Source organism: Heterobasidion irregulare (assembly GCF_000320585.1).
Source record: "Heterobasidion irregulare TC 32-1 unplaced genomic scaffold scaffold_01, whole genome shotgun sequence".
Classification (NCBI taxonomy): Eukaryota; Fungi; Basidiomycota; class Agaricomycetes; order Russulales; family Bondarzewiaceae; genus Heterobasidion; species Heterobasidion irregulare.
In genome coordinates, this window is record NW_009258197.1 from 3,038,068 (window position 1) to 3,055,462 (window position 17,395).

General features: G+C 51.0%; 6 protein-coding genes across 6 annotated transcripts; 3 read left to right on the forward strand and 3 right to left on the reverse strand.

Moving 5' to 3' along the window:
* Nucleotides 1-11: 11 nt before the first annotated feature.
* HETIRDRAFT_306992 (uncharacterized protein) lies at nucleotides 12-1,140 on the forward strand (the record flags this gene model as incomplete). The annotated part of the gene is made up of 2 exons (XM_009543214.1): nucleotides 12-179; nucleotides 238-1,140. The coding sequence occupies 2 exons, from the start codon at nucleotides 12-14 to the stop codon at nucleotides 1,138-1,140; spliced, it is 1,071 nt and encodes a 356-aa protein (XP_009541509.1).
* A 607-nt stretch (nucleotides 1,141-1,747) lies between these two features.
* On the reverse strand, nucleotides 1,748-5,844 carry HETIRDRAFT_431920 (uncharacterized protein; the record flags this gene model as incomplete). Its single annotated transcript, XM_009543215.1, has 6 exons — nucleotides 5,424-5,844; nucleotides 5,175-5,355; nucleotides 4,578-5,122; nucleotides 2,462-4,486; nucleotides 2,106-2,409; nucleotides 1,748-2,040 (listed from the first exon to the last, which is right to left on the reverse strand). The coding sequence occupies exons 1-6, from the start codon at nucleotides 5,754-5,756 to the stop codon at nucleotides 1,748-1,750; spliced, it is 3,681 nt and encodes a 1,226-aa protein (XP_009541510.1). The 5' UTR covers nucleotides 5,757-5,844.
* Nucleotides 5,845-6,397: 553 nt separating this feature from the next.
* On the reverse strand, nucleotides 6,398-8,575 carry HETIRDRAFT_99957 (mfs acetyl-CoA transporter; the record flags this gene model as incomplete). Its single annotated transcript, XM_009543216.1, has 13 exons — nucleotides 6,398-6,462; nucleotides 6,516-6,573; nucleotides 6,622-6,697; nucleotides 6,747-7,083; nucleotides 7,138-7,216; nucleotides 7,271-7,373; nucleotides 7,425-7,551; nucleotides 7,609-7,623; nucleotides 7,675-7,741; nucleotides 7,797-8,020; nucleotides 8,072-8,087; nucleotides 8,148-8,167; nucleotides 8,230-8,575. 13 exons carry the CDS (start codon nucleotides 8,573-8,575, stop codon nucleotides 6,398-6,400), a joined length of 1,533 nt encoding a protein of 510 aa, XP_009541511.1.
* Nucleotides 8,576-9,163: 588 nt separating this feature from the next.
* On the reverse strand, nucleotides 9,164-12,102 carry HETIRDRAFT_305492 (uncharacterized protein; the record flags this gene model as incomplete). Its single annotated transcript, XM_009543217.1, has 20 exons — nucleotides 9,164-9,211; nucleotides 9,272-9,636; nucleotides 9,686-9,928; nucleotides 9,981-10,111; nucleotides 10,166-10,204; nucleotides 10,260-10,280; nucleotides 10,331-10,391; nucleotides 10,449-10,494; nucleotides 10,545-10,593; nucleotides 10,651-10,664; nucleotides 10,724-10,745; nucleotides 10,808-10,916; nucleotides 10,968-11,094; nucleotides 11,145-11,247; nucleotides 11,308-11,484; nucleotides 11,535-11,686; nucleotides 11,743-11,759; nucleotides 11,797-11,867; nucleotides 11,918-11,970; nucleotides 12,031-12,102. Coding segments are annotated over 20 exons (1,920 nt in total), but the record flags the coding sequence as incomplete, so codon positions are not given.
* A 1,016-nt stretch (nucleotides 12,103-13,118) lies between these two features.
* HETIRDRAFT_145578 (glycoside hydrolase family 72 protein) lies at nucleotides 13,119-15,447 on the forward strand. The gene is made up of 6 exons (XM_009543218.1): nucleotides 13,119-13,341; nucleotides 13,405-13,606; nucleotides 13,666-13,881; nucleotides 13,947-14,096; nucleotides 14,152-14,762; nucleotides 14,823-15,447. The coding sequence occupies exons 1-6, from the start codon at nucleotides 13,185-13,187 to the stop codon at nucleotides 15,179-15,181; spliced, it is 1,695 nt and encodes a 564-aa protein (XP_009541513.1). The 5' UTR covers nucleotides 13,119-13,184; the 3' UTR covers nucleotides 15,182-15,447.
* A 55-nt stretch (nucleotides 15,448-15,502) lies between these two features.
* HETIRDRAFT_431924 (uncharacterized protein) lies at nucleotides 15,503-17,387 on the forward strand (the record flags this gene model as incomplete). The annotated part of the gene is made up of 8 exons (XM_009543219.1): nucleotides 15,503-15,751; nucleotides 15,968-16,068; nucleotides 16,119-16,137; nucleotides 16,193-16,362; nucleotides 16,420-16,440; nucleotides 16,508-17,002; nucleotides 17,056-17,160; nucleotides 17,213-17,387. The coding sequence occupies 8 exons, from the start codon at nucleotides 15,503-15,505 to the stop codon at nucleotides 17,385-17,387; spliced, it is 1,335 nt and encodes a 444-aa protein (XP_009541514.1).
* Between the last annotated feature and the right edge of the window lie 8 nt (nucleotides 17,388-17,395).

The following is a 17,395-nucleotide window of genomic DNA, read 5'->3' on the forward strand; positions in this document are numbered from 1 at the left end:
ACAGGACGACGATGACAACGATACGTCGAATCCGCATTTCGCCACCTTTGATCAACAGTTCCTGTGCATGGTCATCCGAGTTACACGAGCTGCAGACACTGTTTGATTCTCCTCATACAGGAGCTGTGACAACTCGTACAACGACGCTGTTGGGATTCATCGAAACGTCCGAGCATACGGTGCGCCTCACGTCCGCGGATAAGCGTCGTCGACAGGTTTTGAAGTGACGCATCATAGGTTGCTTTCACTCATGACACTCGGTCATCGTTGAACTCGTATGGCTACTCGCCCCATCCACTGGCGACATACATCAAAGATGTTCATACTATCCTTACGAATGCCCCTTCGGGCTCTACGAAGCCTATCATCCTTAGCATCACGTCATCGTCTCCTAGTTCCATCACCTCCATGATGGACGCTATCCAAGAGCTCCGCACAAAATTGCAGGACTCGCAGGGTCCAATTTCGCGAGTTGCCATAGAGCTCAATACAAGTTGTCCAAACATCAAAGGCTCACCTCCGCCCGCGTATACCGTCGCCCGTCTCGCCCCTATACTCTCTGCTCTTGCCTCCTACTTCTGGAGGGACCGTACGCTCGTGATCGGACTGAAGCTCCCACCCTACGTCTACGCAACACAGTTCGACGAGCTGATCGAGATCGTAGCTTCATTTTCTCGTCCGGATCCAAGTGACAAGACGTGTCGCTTGAATCCGTTCGCGTTCTTCACATCAACAAACACACTTGGAAACTCCTTATTATTTGCAGATCAAGCATTGTGGTCAAAGCCTATTCAGGAGTCGAGGGACAATAGTGATGGAGGAGATATCGACGCGGACGGGATCCTTGCAAACACGAGGACATTCTCGCTCCCAACTGTCTTAGGCGGTCTAGCCGGCGAAGCGATCCACTCATTATCACTTGGAAATGTATACTCGCTTACACGGGCTCTTGGCAAGCACGAGGATGAGTCGATCCGTGCAATCATCGTCATTGGCGTTGGAGGGGTCACTACGAAGGAGGCACACAGACGAATGCGTCAAGCTGGGGCAAGGGTGGTGGCCTGCGCGACGATCCTTGGCAGAGAGGGGGTGAAAGCTTTTGAATCGGTGTCGCTTACAGATGAGGAAGTTATGGCATAAATAACTCGAAGGGAGACGGAGGTTTAAACATAGCCATTGCGCAGTTTCACCTTTTCACACAGACCTGCTTTCCGAAACCAGCATTTGTTCCGCATTGATGACTTCGGTCACAGGAAAATCACCTAGCCTGTAGAGGGAGGGTTTTGCACAATTACAACGCGTTGATCTGTGTTTATTTTTTTGGCATGTTCACCATCCACCATACTTGACACAGTACATGACGGGGGGAGGATGGGCTGGAGAAGCGGGAACAGGGAGAGGTCGCCTAGACGGGTCAGAGATGGTAGGACATCGATAGTCGATCGATGGAGGATTGAAGATCGTATGAACGAGGGGAGAAGCGGCAAAGGGTGGACTGATTTTTGTCTGTTATCGTATGCTCCCTGTTCATTGACTCTACAACGGCGCTTAGGACTCTCGAAATTTGAGTGATCTGAGACGTTTTGACGATGTTGGTTCGAAAGGCTGACTGCAGTGGTAAAGCGGTAGGAAATAAGAGGAGATGCACTCCACAACTAGTCATAAGACACATTAACTGACAACAAGCACGCATAGAAGACGTATTAACTGGACATCTCCGATCCAGCGCTTATATATGACCCGATCCCTACGCCCGACCGCTTTTCTTCTTCTTGTTGACGACTTTGAAGCCTCCCCACTCCGATTGTTGAGATGGTTTCGGCTGCGCCTTCACCACATCCGCGATGGAAGGACCCTTACCTGGAGTGGTCATGCCTCTTCTCGACGCCGCGTCCGTCTTACGTTTGCTCACGAACTCCTGAGCAAAACGCCGCCCATCGAGCGTCGTGCTGTTCGCATAGATGAGTTCGGAAATGATCTCCATGGTTGAAGGGTCGACGTCCAGGGGGAACGAGAGCAGCATTGACATGATCTCTTCGCCTATTGCATAGTGTGAGTCATTGTACAATTGGACAGCACAGGCAAGGAACGACAAATGAACGTACAGTTAACAGAGTTGTTAAGTCCCTTCAATGAGTCATTCAACCACTTCATGAAAGCAGGCGAAGGAACCACAGGCGTATCGTCGACCTTGGATGCAGATGCGACTTTGACCGCAGCAGGAGCTGGTGATCGAGAGACAGAAACAGTGCCATTTGGCGCGCGCGTTGAAGAAGTAGTCACTGCGGCAGTAGACGTAGCTGTCGGATTGACAGGGCGCACACCAGCAGGAATTGTCAGGGCGGACAATTTACCATTCGAACCGACAGTAGTCCAGGCACCACCAACAGCAGGTGTAGAAGTGGCACTCTAAGGTGAATGTTAATCAATGTTTTCTATCTCGAATCTTGAGATGGCAAACCTTTGTCGTCGTCTCCGCATACGCACGGCGAGCGGCCGCGGCCGCAGCCGTCTCCTTTGCAGCCATCTTCTTCCGTCTTTCCTCCTCTTCCTGAATTTCCTTCATGGTCTTCTTAGAGGTAGAGGGTTTGACCGCGTTGGTCCATACAGGTGCAGGCGCACCCGGCGCAGATGGCGTGGCGGCCGCAGAGGGCGCTGCCTCTTTGGTCGAGGTATGGCGGGTGGCACCAACCTGAGAGGTAGGAAGGCCCCAAGAGGCTGTGAATGTCTGCGCGTCGTCGAGTGGTTGAGACGGGGCCTGAGCGGCTGCCGCCCGCGCAATCCGCTCCTTCTCCCTCTCAGCAGCTTTCTTCACCTCCTGCTTCTTCGCCTCGGCCTCCTGGATTTCCCTCAAGCTGAGACTCGTAGACAAGCCCTTCTTCTTTTCATCCTCGGTAGACCAGACGGGTTTACCCGTGGTAGGAAGAACTGGAGAAGGAGGCTTTGTAGAAGACTTCGCAGTTGGAGCAACGGTTGCACCCTGCGTCGAGGACTTGCGATGGGGCCTCGGTTGTTGCTGTTGCGAAAGCTCTGGGCTAGGTACGTGTGAAGACGGCGTCCCGACTACTTCAGAGAGTTCCACTGGACTTTCCACAGTCAATTGCGCTTCGTGGGTGCCCCCAGAGGCTTCTTGGTCTTGCTGCTGATTGTGCTGACCAAGGTTACTGACTGTCAAGCTGCTGGGGCCAGAAGCCGGTGTCCGATTGTCGTAGGCGCCAATAGAGGTGTTGATCCATGGTGATTGATCAATAGCAACAGTTACGGGCTGTGAAACCTGGCTGGCACGAGCCCAGGGTGATGGTGGCGGAGGAGCAACCCTAGTAGATACAGTGTTGGCGGAGGTAGGGAATACACTGGAGTTCACTGCAGATTGCTTGGGTACGGATTCCTCGAGAGTGTTCCATGGAGACTGTGTTTGTGAAGGCTGATGAGGGGTCATGATTCGGTTCGGAGCAATAACATGTGGTGATGGTTGTGTTGTGACAGGAGAAGGGAGTGGCTGAGTCGGAGCAATAGAATACTGCAATGCTGGAGACTGGTTGAAAGGCTGAGCCAGTGTTTGAGATCCGAACGGTGAGCTGGAAACGCCATTGGCGTAACCATCAAGGCCAATTCCACCACGAAGGTCGAGCTTTTCTTCCGATGCATACGGATCTCGTACCCCGAGGCGTGAAAGATCCCGGTGGTTCATCGCAGGGGCACTCGTGTAACCCATAGACATATTGTCCTGGATACCGCGGACATTATTGAAGTTCCGAACCATCGACGGCTGTGAAACATATGTAGGGTCCACGCCTTGAGCAAGACTTTGTGCGAAGGGATCTGTGGATCCTGCTCTTGTGCCATTCAAACCCGGATGAACGCTCCCAGTTGATGGCCAGGCATTCTGCACAGGTAGTGAAGGTGCACCATGGCCGAAATTATCGATAGACGATGTTCGAATAGGGGTGACGTTTCCGATAGAACGATTGGCAAAACTTGGATCGTACTGAGATCCATCATTGAACATGGGCCTCCTCGCGACCCCGTACGCAGATGAAGGGTCAACGGCGAAAGTGCTGTGTCGAGAGCCTGCTGGCGAATCATTCGTGGAGTAAAGATGGCCGCCTGCATGGCCACCAAATGCAGCTGGGTCGGGAGAGCCGTTCCCAAATCGACCAGCACCAAATGAGGAGGAGGGGGAGTCGGATGCAACAGATCCTGAAGTAAGATATGGTTCTAAGGCAGAAGGATGTAAAGAACGTGTGGGAATAGGTTGGTAAGGCGGATTCAATCCGCTGGCATCTTGAGACTGCGCAAAACCATCAAATGAAGAGTCGACCTGGCGAGCTAAACCAGGAGGTGCTGAGTTACTAGAAAAGTGGCTGAGGAATACCTGTGCACCATTCGCACGATGAGCCAGCTCGCCAACAGGTGTCCAATCTTGGTCAATATTCGTGCGCTTCATAAGAAGATCAGCCGCGAAGTAGCCCTCGTCATACCACTTCTGCATCACATCAGCACGGAAAGGACCTGAGCATCAACCATGAATAAAACCCCAAGCCATATATGAAGATCCCAAGTGACTTGCCTTGTACCTGTCCTTGAGGGTCAAGGTAGGACCATTCGACGCTTGCAACGTCGGCGATACCTGGGGGTGGCCCAGCATTCGCTGTATCGGGATTTGTGTGAGAGCTCGAAGGCGTTGTAGGCGCCTGCCCTGCAAATCCCTGATCGCCTAACGAATGGTTCGCAATATCCCGGTCAATGACACGAGCTTCTGACGGTAGACCGTCCGGAACGTCAACGGTAGCAGAGTGCATGCGATCATCTGCAGCCTGGTGATTGTGAACGTTGAGATCGCCGTTCTGAGCTGCATGACCCCATCCGCCGCCCTGGGGTTCTTCCTCCTCCTTTATCTCCTTGTCATTTATGTATTCATTGCCGGTCGCGGATTTTGCGCCCGCTTCAGAAGCGCGCCTCCTCGAAGTCCAAGAATCTGGTGCGTTTAAGATTCCATCAAACCCAGGAGTTGTGGGTATGCGAGTGCGAGGAGAAGAGAGACTACTGTCCCGCGGAGAGTTCGTCCCGCCCTGCATTGAAGACAGTGACAATTTCCTTGGTACGCCCAACGCGGGTTGCTCTAGCAAAGAGCGATGTTGGATTCTAGCACTCGGTTCAACAAAACCACGCACCCGAACCCGAACTGTCTTTCCTCCTGGCAATGAGGTTTCCAAACCGCTCCCGTATGGGGCTTGCAACACCAGAAGGAGTGTGAAGTAGTTTAGTCCTTTCTCCTGACGGAGTGGCGAGAGGTGAGAGGTAGTCAGTCGACTGACGCCTGCGCACCTCCGAGTTGAGAGAGCCTACAAAAAGCTAAGGAGAGCGCGGTGATTTTTTACCATCAAACAACCTACACGTGTGTTCATGAAAACGGAACGTACCTTTCTCTCCGCGTCAGTCCATTCTTTCATGGCGATCGGTTCGCTCCCAACTTCGCGTACGACGCCCTCCCATCGTTCAACCTCCAGTCCAAGGCCGCCTCTGCCACCTCCTTCCTTATAGATCTTGAGGAGCTCGTCTTTGGAATAGCGGAAAGGGTGAGCGGTGTCTGATTTTTCTTGGGGCATGTTCAGAGTGGTGGTCACAAGAGACGAATAAGAAGATGCCCCGGGAGACGCATGAGAGGTAACAGGAGGAGGAGAAGGCGGGTTCTGGGGGCGCGCATGTTTGGGACGCATCCATTCGGGACCAAAGTGCATAGTTGTGGTCGTCATTTTACCGATGAAATAAGAGATTGAGACGTGTGAGGTCGAGTGGAGAGTGCTGGCAGGTGGCGTCGGACGTGCGTAGGATGAATTTCTCTGTAAAGAGTTGTGGTCCTATCGAGCGTACAATTGCGTGAAGCCCTCTACTTCAGGGCCGGCACTCAAATACTCAGCCACCACTGCATCCTTTCTTCCACAAAATTCACGTCAATAGACAAAGAGGCTAGAGTGCTTCCTATCAATTACACCAGTGTCCGTCGTCCTTTATGTAGAATAAAATGCACCGATTCCACGAGAAATTTCCCTCAATTGGTACTACACCTCCCTCATAGGCGGCGCTAGCCCTTTTCGTTCCATCTAGCTATACACGCGCCATTTACTGATCGGAAGTGCTGCGTACGTACAGTTAGGGGATGATCAAAGCTGGCGTGACAAGACTGACCTTGTAGTTTACGAGCCGTAGGCATGATAAAGGCTATCAGGAAGATGACGCCGAATGTCAAGCAGAATGACGATACGATGTAGTAACCGTCCCGCTCAGTGACACACTGCCCTCCTATGTCCGTGCAATGTGCTTTGCCTTGGTCAGAGACACACTCCGCAGCTGTGGAAAAACTATAAGTATTGAAAGTTGAAAAGGTGTTGCGATGCTAACCGGGAATGGTGAGGAGAGATTCCTTGACTTCACATGTTGCAATAGTGAAGAAGTCCACGCCTGATGTCGAGATTAGAACAAGAACACGAGAGGTGGACAAGAATACGGCACACCTTTCAGCACGAAATATTTCGGCCACGTTCCACCCAAGTTTGTGAAGGTATTAAGAAGCTACAATGCACGTTCAGTCTAAGGTCTCATGGTGAAGAGATGACTGACTGTCATATAAGTTCCACCGATTACTGGATCGGATATTTGAGTATGGAAAGCTGAGATACCGACAAATTGTATCGTCCTACGTAAATGATAAGAGACAACCAGTTTGAAGGGCATAGAGAACTCACGAGGAGAATGACTGTAATACAGTGTGGATGATGAGGAATACAAAGAAACCGTTCGAGATGGGCGGGGTGGGGAACCAATACACGATGAGTGTTGCTATCAGGGCAAACCCTAGCCTAGGCCAGAATGCCCAAAGCCATGGCCGAAGAGGGGCGTCCCCACGGGACCATTTTGCCGCCAGCCATCCCCCGACAATTTGAAAGGGAAAGTCTATCAGAACCGCGACGGCGAGATCTTCCTTGCCGAGACCTTTCTCGACGATCTTTAGGGAAGTGACCGCTTCATTTGCTGCAAACCCTATTTTCGCGAAAAGATGCATTAAAATGAAGGTTTGGACGTCTGCAGCAGGCAATATCAGTATTGGGTCTCCAGAATAGAGGCGATAATGTATACGTTTCAGTTTCATGATGCTCCAAATAGTCTTGTAAACGCCGGTGACGCTCACGTCATTTTCTTCTAGGACTTCATTCCGCTGTAGTTTTTCCAGGTAAGAACAAGTCAGTTCCTGGATGTATTTAAGAAATACCTCTGTCTGGAAGAACGTCAGCCATATGGTCACGGAGAAGCATATGACGCTCCAGAAACGCAGATAGGTACCTAGGCCGAGGTGAGGAACGCCCCACTTCTCACTATATTCGACACTTTAGTACCCACAAAATCCTATATCACAGCCTACGTACTTGAAAGCCTCGCTATTAAGGGCGAGGAAAACTGTGAATGAGGCGAAATAGCCTGTGTTGAGCCCGATGGTCTGGCATGTAGATGCGTAAGATAAGTTTTCTTGCGACAAAAGAGTGAGGGCCCAGCCTGATAGTGAAACTCATCAAAACTCATCAGACAAGATCCTTAGTTTCGGGTACTAACCATCGACAGCGATGTCTGAAAAACACTAGTCAGTCACCGTGAGAATTCAGAGATGATGCCACTTACCCTGCGTTGCTGCAATGAGCACGAGCGAAGTGAATACGAAAGTTAACGTGTAGACATTGTCTGCCGGCTGTGGGATGCAAAATCAGTCGACAACCAAGAGATGATGACAGAGGCGAACTGACATGTTCCATGAGTCTCTCAACGTTAAATGATATATAGAGCATAAGTGAACCGATCACACTCTGCATTGGGATGATCCAAGACTTCCGACGGCCCACGGACGGCAAGAACTTCGAATCGACGATTGGGGACCAAAGAAGTTTCAAAGAATAAGGATAGCTTGAGAGGGCAAACACAGCTAGTTGCGAATAGGATAGATGTTCTCGCAGAAGGAATGGCACGGATCCTGAACATTATAAGAATCAAACAGAACAGTTGATAGCAGAAATCGATATACCCAACGCGAGACCTATCTAAAAAGCAAGGTGTCAGAATGGTGACTAGGATGAAGAACAAAAACAAGACAAACTCACTGGGACGCCTTGAATAAGGTCTACATGATGTTATGAAGATTTAAGTGACGTGGCGGGCTGAATCTCATGAAGAAAGACGAACACAAAATTGACAACAGTACCATAGCTTTCTTATCCTCTGCGGTCAAAGTCGACTTGGCCTTCTCGGCTCCTGACTCAAGGCCGAATCCGTCTACCCCGGCGCCGGCCTCTCGCCTCTCATCTTCGTTCAACAAAGTCAACTCCACTTCGTCCGTGCCGCCATCACTTCCACTTGCCCAATCGCGACCAGGACGCGATGACCTAGGCGTGCGAGGCTGAATCTGGATGCTATTCAACGAAGTCGTCATCGCGTCGAGTTTCGCGCCTCGGGACATGTCCTTTTGCTCGGTAAGCTTGCGGCGCTGCCTTGGCTGTTTTGATGATGGTATAGCGCGCTGCGCGGACATGAGGACAAGGAGCGAGGAGTGAGCAAAGGAAGGTTGGGAGACGAGTCTGAGGAATGTCGAGTGAGTGAGGAAGATGACAGCAAGGCTCACCGTTAGAGAATCAAGATGAGGCAAATACGGGTTGGCATCTGGACTCTCGACGAGCCGACACATTGGTATAAATACTATCACGTGACCACGTCGCGTCGCGACCACGATGCTACGCGACTTGTGCGGGATGCCCATGCCCTTTCATCCGGTTTGTTCCTGACGTTGCCTGGTGTAATGGTCCCTCGCTTCCCTTCGTTTACACGTAGACAGACCCCGCCCCCGCTCTCTTATCAGAGGCTCTTCTGCTATTGGGTGACAGACACCCGTATGGATTTACGACATGCATTTGGCAAGTTTATTTCCGAGACACTACACAATGATTGATGGAAAACCAGAGTATTCAAAGTATAACAATTCTTGTCCGAGTGGCAGGAGATGTATGAGCCAGACAACTAGACCACAAATCGTCAAATACGGACACATCCCGAGGTACAGAGTCGGAAATTAAAAGAAGTATCGCCATCGTTGCGGCTGTCTGTGGGAGACGAGGCAAACCGATCAAGCTGAACTGAACGTTGGAAATTCGCCAATGCGAAGTTTCGTGGCCTGTTGGAAACGTACGAGATCAGTTGGCATGTCTCTAGTAGTCAGCACCATAAGCCTTACTCCAAAAGGCCAGAGAGTTATCGCAGTAGCCTCTCCTGTGCAAGTTGGGCTCTCAGGCGGGGATGTGGCGAAGGTATTGCCAGCGATAGGCCAATCAATAGGGCATGCTGTGGCCGTGATGGTCATAGGAGGGAGACCCGAATCAAAGATGGGCGATGGGAGAGAGCCAGAGGGCGGTGAGGTATTGTGAAATTTCAGTGTTGTCGGATCTATGGCGTATTTCCAATTGTTTGTCGCTTCGAACTGTAAATCGACTGCCCGACTTTCCTGCGAGTTGCGGGCAAGGACAGTTTGATTCCTCGCGATATCGAAAGCATAGTGCAGGGGACCACGGTGCACAGCAATCGACCCATGGGGGCGGGACTCTGCATGCGGCATGTTAGAGTGTGGATATCATCGAAATGTTGATCTTACCTGTCGTGATCTCCGCGGGAAGATTCAAGACGAATTTCGTGGCGCCAGCACCCAGACGAATAGCTTGCAGCCCGCTCTTCGGAGACAATGCTTGAGTGCCACCCTCGTTGATTTTTATCGTCCCGTTTGTGACCCAATTTGGAATCCGGACATAATAGGTAAATGCCTTCTCCGCACTGATAGTTGTGGTCAGGGTATCGCTGAAAGGGTAGATAGTGTCTACGCTCGCCGAAACCGTGTTACCTGTTGTAGATAGTCGGTGAGCACAATGCCATCCATGTGTGTAGAGACTGACCGCCGGCGAGCGTCGTGCTTGCGCTGAAAGGTCCAAGGTACACTTGTACGAGCGACTGCTGGTCCGGAGTCATCACGAAAGAGTTGGTGATGAATTTGGGCCAGCCCTGCGGATGATTGACAGTGCAGCATCTAGAAGGCTGTAAGGCATACTATGCATTGTTGGCCTTTGAAGTTCGAGCTTACGGATAGTTAGGTTCTAGGCCAAACACATTGGAATATGGCCTATGGGAAAGAAATATAAGATCACACTTGTCGCATGATAAGAATAGTCTCATACCCATCGTTTGGGAACGGGTTGCTGTAGATGATCATGAGAACAGCGTTCGATAAGACAATTGCGTATCTCACGGTGTCATATTTTGCGCAGCAATCTGGTTTTGTTGTTGAAGATACTGCCGTGACCACATATCTTGAAATCATGGCAGGTGTTAACTTCCTTCGTGAAAACAGATCAAAGAAATCATACCCCCTGTCAATGTAGCAGGCAAGGCATTGTACGTTATGCGTTCGACCTTTGGCACATCAGCCTCAAACCGCAGATGAAAACGGAGCGAAGATGTACCCTGTCGGCAAATTTTGTGTCTCCAATGACTTGATATAAGTACGATCCGCTGGTGTCATGATTCAGACATCGTATGCTACGCAAATTGGGTAGATCGTTGCCTCACGAGAACATGGTTTCCTGACGGAAATCTCAACTTGGTCGAAGCAGAATTGGTTCCTGATGGAGATAAGACTCACCACGACTAAACATAGCTCTGTTCTATCGGTGATTCCGGTCAGAAGATGACAACATCAAACGCTGAACATAAAAAGCACGCTCACCCTCTAGCAGCCTCGAGTCCAGCCAAGTATTCATCTGCAGCATATATCCCAGAGGGCCGGCCATGGTACTTAAAGAGCAGATCCCAGCCTTCACTCGCTCGGTCAAGATCTATGGACAATCTCAGCCGGAAGTTCAACGAGGACAGAGAGTACTTTCTACCGGATTGATTGTGGGTGAATCGATAGGTTGAGGGCAAAGCCTTCAGCCCTTCAGCCATGTTGACACCATGCCAGGTCAACACTGGGAAAGGATTTTCAAGGTTCTCCACCGCCGTTGTGGGAAAATACTGTTTGATAGGTCAATGGTTGTGACCATAGGATACGGTGCTGCACCGACCTCTGTATTGAACACATCCTCCCAAGGATCACCAGTCCACTTCAGCATCTTCATGGTGTCTATCAAGAGATCTTCCTGGCCATTAGGATGGAAATCATACAACCTGATATCAACATCATTGATGTTGGGTTAGTTGCCTTCGTTCCAGAAGTTTCAGCCGAACCATTCCAGGGTCATGACAAAGTCCTCCCAGCGTGTCCTAGCCCAATCCTCGAGGCCAGTACCATTGTGCAGCATCGAGTTAGCAAGTGAGACAAATTTGTATAATGCCGTCACGACACGATCGGCTTGAGTTGGGTCCGCCTCGACCATTTGAATTGCGCCAAAGAAGAAAGGGTACCTGCAAGGACACACTTGGAGTGTGAAAAAGTCAAGAACGTCGAAGCCCACCTTCCCCAAAGATACCGCGGTTTTGTCGTGTTCACCTCTGGCCCAAGCCAACCAGTCGCGTCTTGGTGATCTAGGACATAATCCAAGAATTGTTGTGTCTGTGACTTGATGGTCGCATCATCGAGTAAAACCCCATTGGGGACCATCGCATTCTGATATACGAACTTGTGCTAAGCAGACTGATGGATGTGTTCGCACCGACACTCACAAACCAGTAGCTCCCAGCTAGGAAAAGCCCCATTAATTTTCAGGCTCTGTGAACAAATAGTGGGCCTGCCTTCTTCCAAGTACGAATAATACGATGTTCCCCCAATCCAGTCACTCTGCGAGACACTGAATACCGATAAGATATAACAAGTTATGGATCCTTCAGAAGAACTTACTAATGGTAGAAATCGTGTTCATGCCCCGCTAGACCATTCGTTTGAACAACCAACTAGATGCCAATCAGTTCAGATAGGCTCTATAAGAAGACTAGGGTCTACAAGCAATCTACCTGATCGTGTAACCATCCAGCAGGCTTGATAGCCCCCAGCGGGAGACTCAGATACGCCTTCGGAGCAACTGAAATCAACGTGAGAGAAATCACGGACTAGTAAGATCTGAGACGCACGCCCGGTCTGTGCAAGGGTGCTTGCAGCGAGCAGAGATATTGTTAGTCGACAAGCCCACATCATGATTCGGACGCAGAGGGAAGTGACATCGCTGCGGTCTTTTATATGCCTGGAGCAGAGTAGTAGATATGAAGATACGGTCCGATTCATCTCTGCTCGTGATGCTTCAAGGAAGAGAATCCACCAGAGTTGCCATGTGGGTTCCAGCTACTTTGAATAACTAAGCCTGCACGATTCGAAGAAGGTCAGATATCGGCGAACGGTTGAACGGCGTGTAGAGATTAGCGCTTCAATCGAAGGGCGTTCGGGTTGATATCTGCACATGATCAGTGCTCACTAAATTTCTCCGCTATTCTGGAGTTGTGGTTGATCGCGTGTGATGCCGACTCGTGAATTGCTTCTGAGTCACAAAGCATCCTACATGAAGTATCAGTGGGTCATCTCGTGGTGTACCAACGGCCCGCCGGGTATCGTTTAAAACAAGAGACAATCTTCTCGGAGACAGTTACTGAGTTACTAAGGACGTTCCAGAGCGGCCTACAGGTTTGCTAGCTTTCCATCAAGAATAGGGCACCCTCTAGACACTACCAACAAACGTTACAGGTTTTGATATACGTTGATATCAATCGGTAGTTGGGATCAGAAATCAGGATGCAATTAGCAAATTCTAGGCCGCCCAGAGTGGATCCACTAGTGCCCCGTTGTACTCACAAACACGATGAAAAAACACTCTCCGTATGACGCTCATGGTTTAAGAGCGAAAGTAGATAGCATGTTCTACGTGTGCGAGGAGCGTGCGAGGGTCCTAAGGGAATGGACTGCCCTTTCTGCAGAATTTCCCCACTATTGTCATGATGATGATGTCACGACGTCGGCGTCTACTGACGTTAACACGACAGGCCTTCCCACGTTTGTCCATGCCCTCTGAAGGCCTCAAGAGGCCGTGAGTGCAACTCTCCTCGTTTCCTCCACCCGTTCTGTCTCCATCACCACACTTTCCCCTCGGTTTCTTTCCTTTGGCCTGTGACGAAAAGTAATGTTCACAATCTCTCGTCTGGCTACGGCCTGCACGATCGCTGCGTCCTTGCTCTCCGGGGTTCATGCTATCGGAAAAATCACCCGGTCTGGCAGGTACCTCTACAACGAGGATGGGAGCCGTTTCTACATCAAGGGTGTTGCGTACCAGGAGCAAGGTATATCATATGGCTCTCGCGCCTCCATCTAACATAGGCTGATCGTATGTCCTCTCTTTGCAGGTACTGTGTCGTCCGATCCGAACAATCCTTTCCTGGAACCCTCCAACTTCTTTGACCCGTTGGCAAATGCGACAGCATGTTCTCGTGACCTGCCCTTCCTGCAGCAGCTGGGTGTCAACACCATCCGTGTATACAGCGTAAATTCCTCTCTGAACCACGACTCATGCATGCAAGCGCTTAGCAACGCTGGGATCTACACTATGTACTCGTTACTCCCATCGCCTCCTATTTAAGTCTTCACTGCTGATCCTTGGTCACTAGTATCGATTTGTCTCTCCCTGTCAACGGATCTATCGACCGTAATTCACCTTCATGGACCACGAACTTGCTCAACCTATATATCGGGACCATCGATGCTTTCGCGAAGTACGACAACGTGTTGGCTTACAACGTCGGAAATGAGGTCGTCATCAATCCGAATGGGACTGCCGCTCTCACGTTCGTGAAGGCAGCCGCCCGGGATACCAAAGCCTACTTGTGAGCGCCCATTTTGTTTCGTAATGCCACGACACTTCGGAGAGCTGAGGTCCGGCCCTCTACAGAAATTCGAAGTCATTGAGTCCGCTCGTCGGATACGCTGCCATTGACGGTGACTCGACTTGGGTTGATCCGCTCGCAAATTACCTGTCCTGTGACCCGTCTGGCAGCAATTCGGCTGGTTCATCCATCGATCTCTTCGGTCTTAACAATTAGTACGCGCTTGATGTTTCTGAATCATACAAAAATTGATTTACTGGCTCATCACAGCGAGTGGTGCGGCAATTCCACCTTCCAGCGCTCGTATGCTGGGAAGACGGGTGATTTTGCCGGTTACAACGTCGTCGCCTACTTCAGCGAGTTTGGATGTAACGATCCCAGTCCCCGCATTTGGACGGAGGTTAGTGCACTTTTCAGCAGCCAAATGTCCGATGTCTGGTCAGGCGGTCTTGCCTTCTCCTACTTCCCAGCGGAAAGTAGTCAAGGGGAGTTTGGGATGGTGACAATCAGCGCGGATGGAAGCACCGTGCAAACCAGTACAGACTTCAACAATCTCAAGACTCAGTATGGCCAAGTCTCCCCTCCCAACACTCCCTCGAAGAGCAATGCCGGTTCTGGTACCTACCCGAACTGCTTCTCGCAAAATTCCACGTTCCTTGCCTCGAACACTCTTCCTCCGACCCCGAGCAATTCGGCTTGCCAGTGCTTGGAGAATAACCTTAGTTGTCAATTCAACCCCCAGACGACCAACACTAGTGCCATCATCGGTACCCTTCTTGACACTGCCTGCTCTCTTATTGGTACTAAAGGTGGAAATTGCGATGCAATCGCCAGCAACGGTCAGACCGGGCAGTACGGAGTAGTATCAGAATGTGATCCCTGTACGCTGTCCTGCCATAGAGCTTCTATAACCAGACATTAACGCTCTTTGTCTCTCGCAGCTGTCAAACTGTCTTTCGCTATGAGCCAGTACTACGAGGCCAATAATCGTGACCCCCAGGCTTGCAGCTTCTCTGGCAATGGCACCGTGAACAGTAATTCGCCGTCTGTCTCTGCGGCGAACGCAGCCGCCAGCTCTTGCCTGGCTAGCGCTACTGGAACATCGGTTCCATCCGCACCAGCCTCCACTGGCAGTTCATCTTCGGGCAGCAGTGGCAGCAGTGGCAGCAGTGGCAGCAGCGGGAGTTCAGGTTCTTCAGGGGCGGCTGTTGCTCTCTTCTCAGCTGATTCCCGTGGCCTGTTAAGCGTTGCTGTCGTGTTCGCAGTCACTGTAGCAAGCGGAATGTGGACCCTTGCCTAGGTTTCAGGATCTCTTTTCTTTTTCTCTTGATGACTTTGGTGATATTCATTGGACTGTGAGCGCTGATTTTCCATGGACATTTATACCGTACTATCACTACTCAATACCTCGTAGCCACGAACAGCTTATTCGCTCCGTTGATACCTACTTCCTGTCGGCAGTGGACAGTAGTAGTAAATTTGTTTCCCAAGAGTTGCGCCTGCGTTCGAGATCTTAGATGTGGCGCACTGACCATCGGAGTCTGAAATGGAGTTCAGAGTTTTTTGACCAATCGTGACGAGGAAAACCAGCTTGATCCACTACCACCTACTTCCAGCTAGTATGGCTGCGTCCCCTATGCACACAGAGCACGGTGATTTACAGTCCCACGACAAGTGGGTGAATTCAGGCGACCACAGCGGCGAGCCTATGGGTCCTGCTGGCGACGGTGCTGCTCCAAACAACGGTCCTGCTGGCGATGATCGGGCAGCAACCGACACTGCTCATCCGGAGTACGCTCGCAGCAATGGGGGCGGCGATGCTGGCTCCAACCAATCTGGCACTGTCGTCTACAGAGAAAAGCAGGTCAAGGTGCTTAGGTCTTCTCCTGTCTCTTGTCTCCCTTTGCTTGTGCACTTTGCATGTGGTCCGAAGGGTGATGTACATGGTACCTGCCCACGATGTGGCCCACCATTTTTACTCCTGGCTTGGAGGCTAGCTACCCCTGTTTTCTGCTCAAGCACTGCGCTGCCGATTTGTTTGCTCCTTTACGATTGCTCTACTGGGTGTTTACTTTGTACCATCTAGCCAAACAAGGTCTATATCGGGGGTTTACCCGAACACACCCGTCAAGAGGACTTGCAAAGTTGCTTTGGAAAGATCGGGACTATCACCAACATCGAGTTGAAGTATGTTCTTCTATATGTTTCGTGCGACACTTGCTGATCATGGGTCTCAGAGTGGGATATGGGTTCGTTGTATGTGACCATGTAACACAATTGCGCTGTCAGCGTTTGTTCACCCTACATGCAGGAGTTCGAAAGCCGAGAAGCCGCTGAGGAGAGCGTAGCAAAATACCATGAAGGCTTCTTCATGGGGAACAAAATACGTGTCGAGCTGTCACGCGGCGGCGGCAGGTACGCAAAGTACAGTGCCGACCCCGGTGCTTGCTTCAAATGTGGCCTAATGGGCCACTGGGCTAGGCATGTAGTCGCTATATCTGATAAATTATATTAATGAAGCTCATCTAGCCGATGCAGAGAGTGTCCAAACCATGTAATGCAAACGTTAGTGGTTTCGTTCTTTTCGTGTTCTGAGTGTAATTATATCGACTTATTCTGGTGGCAGCAATGGACGGCGCTCAGCTCCCGGGGAGTCACCCCTCATAGATCGTATTCGGCCAGCAGGTGATTATCCACCTCCACCCCCTTCTAGGGACTACCCATCTTACCGTGAAGAACATGCCCCTGGTCGCTACCCTCCCGCGAGGGACTCACGATATGCCTACGAGTATCCTCCTCCTCGCCGGCCTGTCTCACCTCCAAGGGATCATCGTGATTATTTCCCGCCTCCGCCGCGCCGTGCCGACGTCGATGACTATCGTATGCGTGGTCCCCCTCCCTCTCGTTACGAATCTCGGGCTGGCTACTATCCTCCTGAAGAGGGTGCGGGGTATCCTCGTGGCTATCCTCCGCCACCGCCTCGGGACTATGATCGCTATGACAGACGTCCGCCCCCTCCTGGCGACAGATTTGCTCCGTATCCCCCTCCGCCTAGTTTTAGGCCTCGGACGCCACCTGGTCCTCCCCGAGGCCGGGATGAGTTCGATCGGCCACCTGCTAGGTAGTGTTCACCCATCTGTATCTATGACATTCCACTTAGATATTGTTGTCTAGGGACTACCCGCCTCCTCCTGAGTACCGTGGACGACCTTTGACGCCTCCGCCTTCTCGTTATGCCGATTATCCTCCACGTCCTACAGCTACTGAGGGACGTTATCGGTATGTCACTTCGATTGCTTGACGATGTTGTTACTCACTGATTCTCATCTAGCCGTCGCTCCCAAAGCCCCCACCCTAGGACATCTGCTACTGGCTATGATTCCTATAATGCTGGTTCTTCTGGATATGCTGCAGCTCCAGCTGGGCCCTCAAAGGCTAGTCGCGACTATCCTCCGCGTGGTGGACGCGATGCAGTAGAGTCTAACGGCAGTTACCGGAGGCCCTAATGCTGTTG

Coding starts and splice junctions, on each gene's coding strand:
- HETIRDRAFT_145578 (XM_009543218.1), top strand. CDS start 13,185: ATGTTCACAATCTCTCGTCTGGCTACGGCCTGCACGATCGCTGCGTCC. Junction 13,882..13,946: donor CGGGATACCAAAGCCTACTT/GTGAGCGCCCAT, acceptor GGCCCTCTACAG/AAATTCGAAGTCATTGAGTC. Junction 14,097..14,151: donor CTCTTCGGTCTTAACAATTA/GTACGCGCTTGA, acceptor GGCTCATCACAG/CGAGTGGTGCGGCAATTCCA.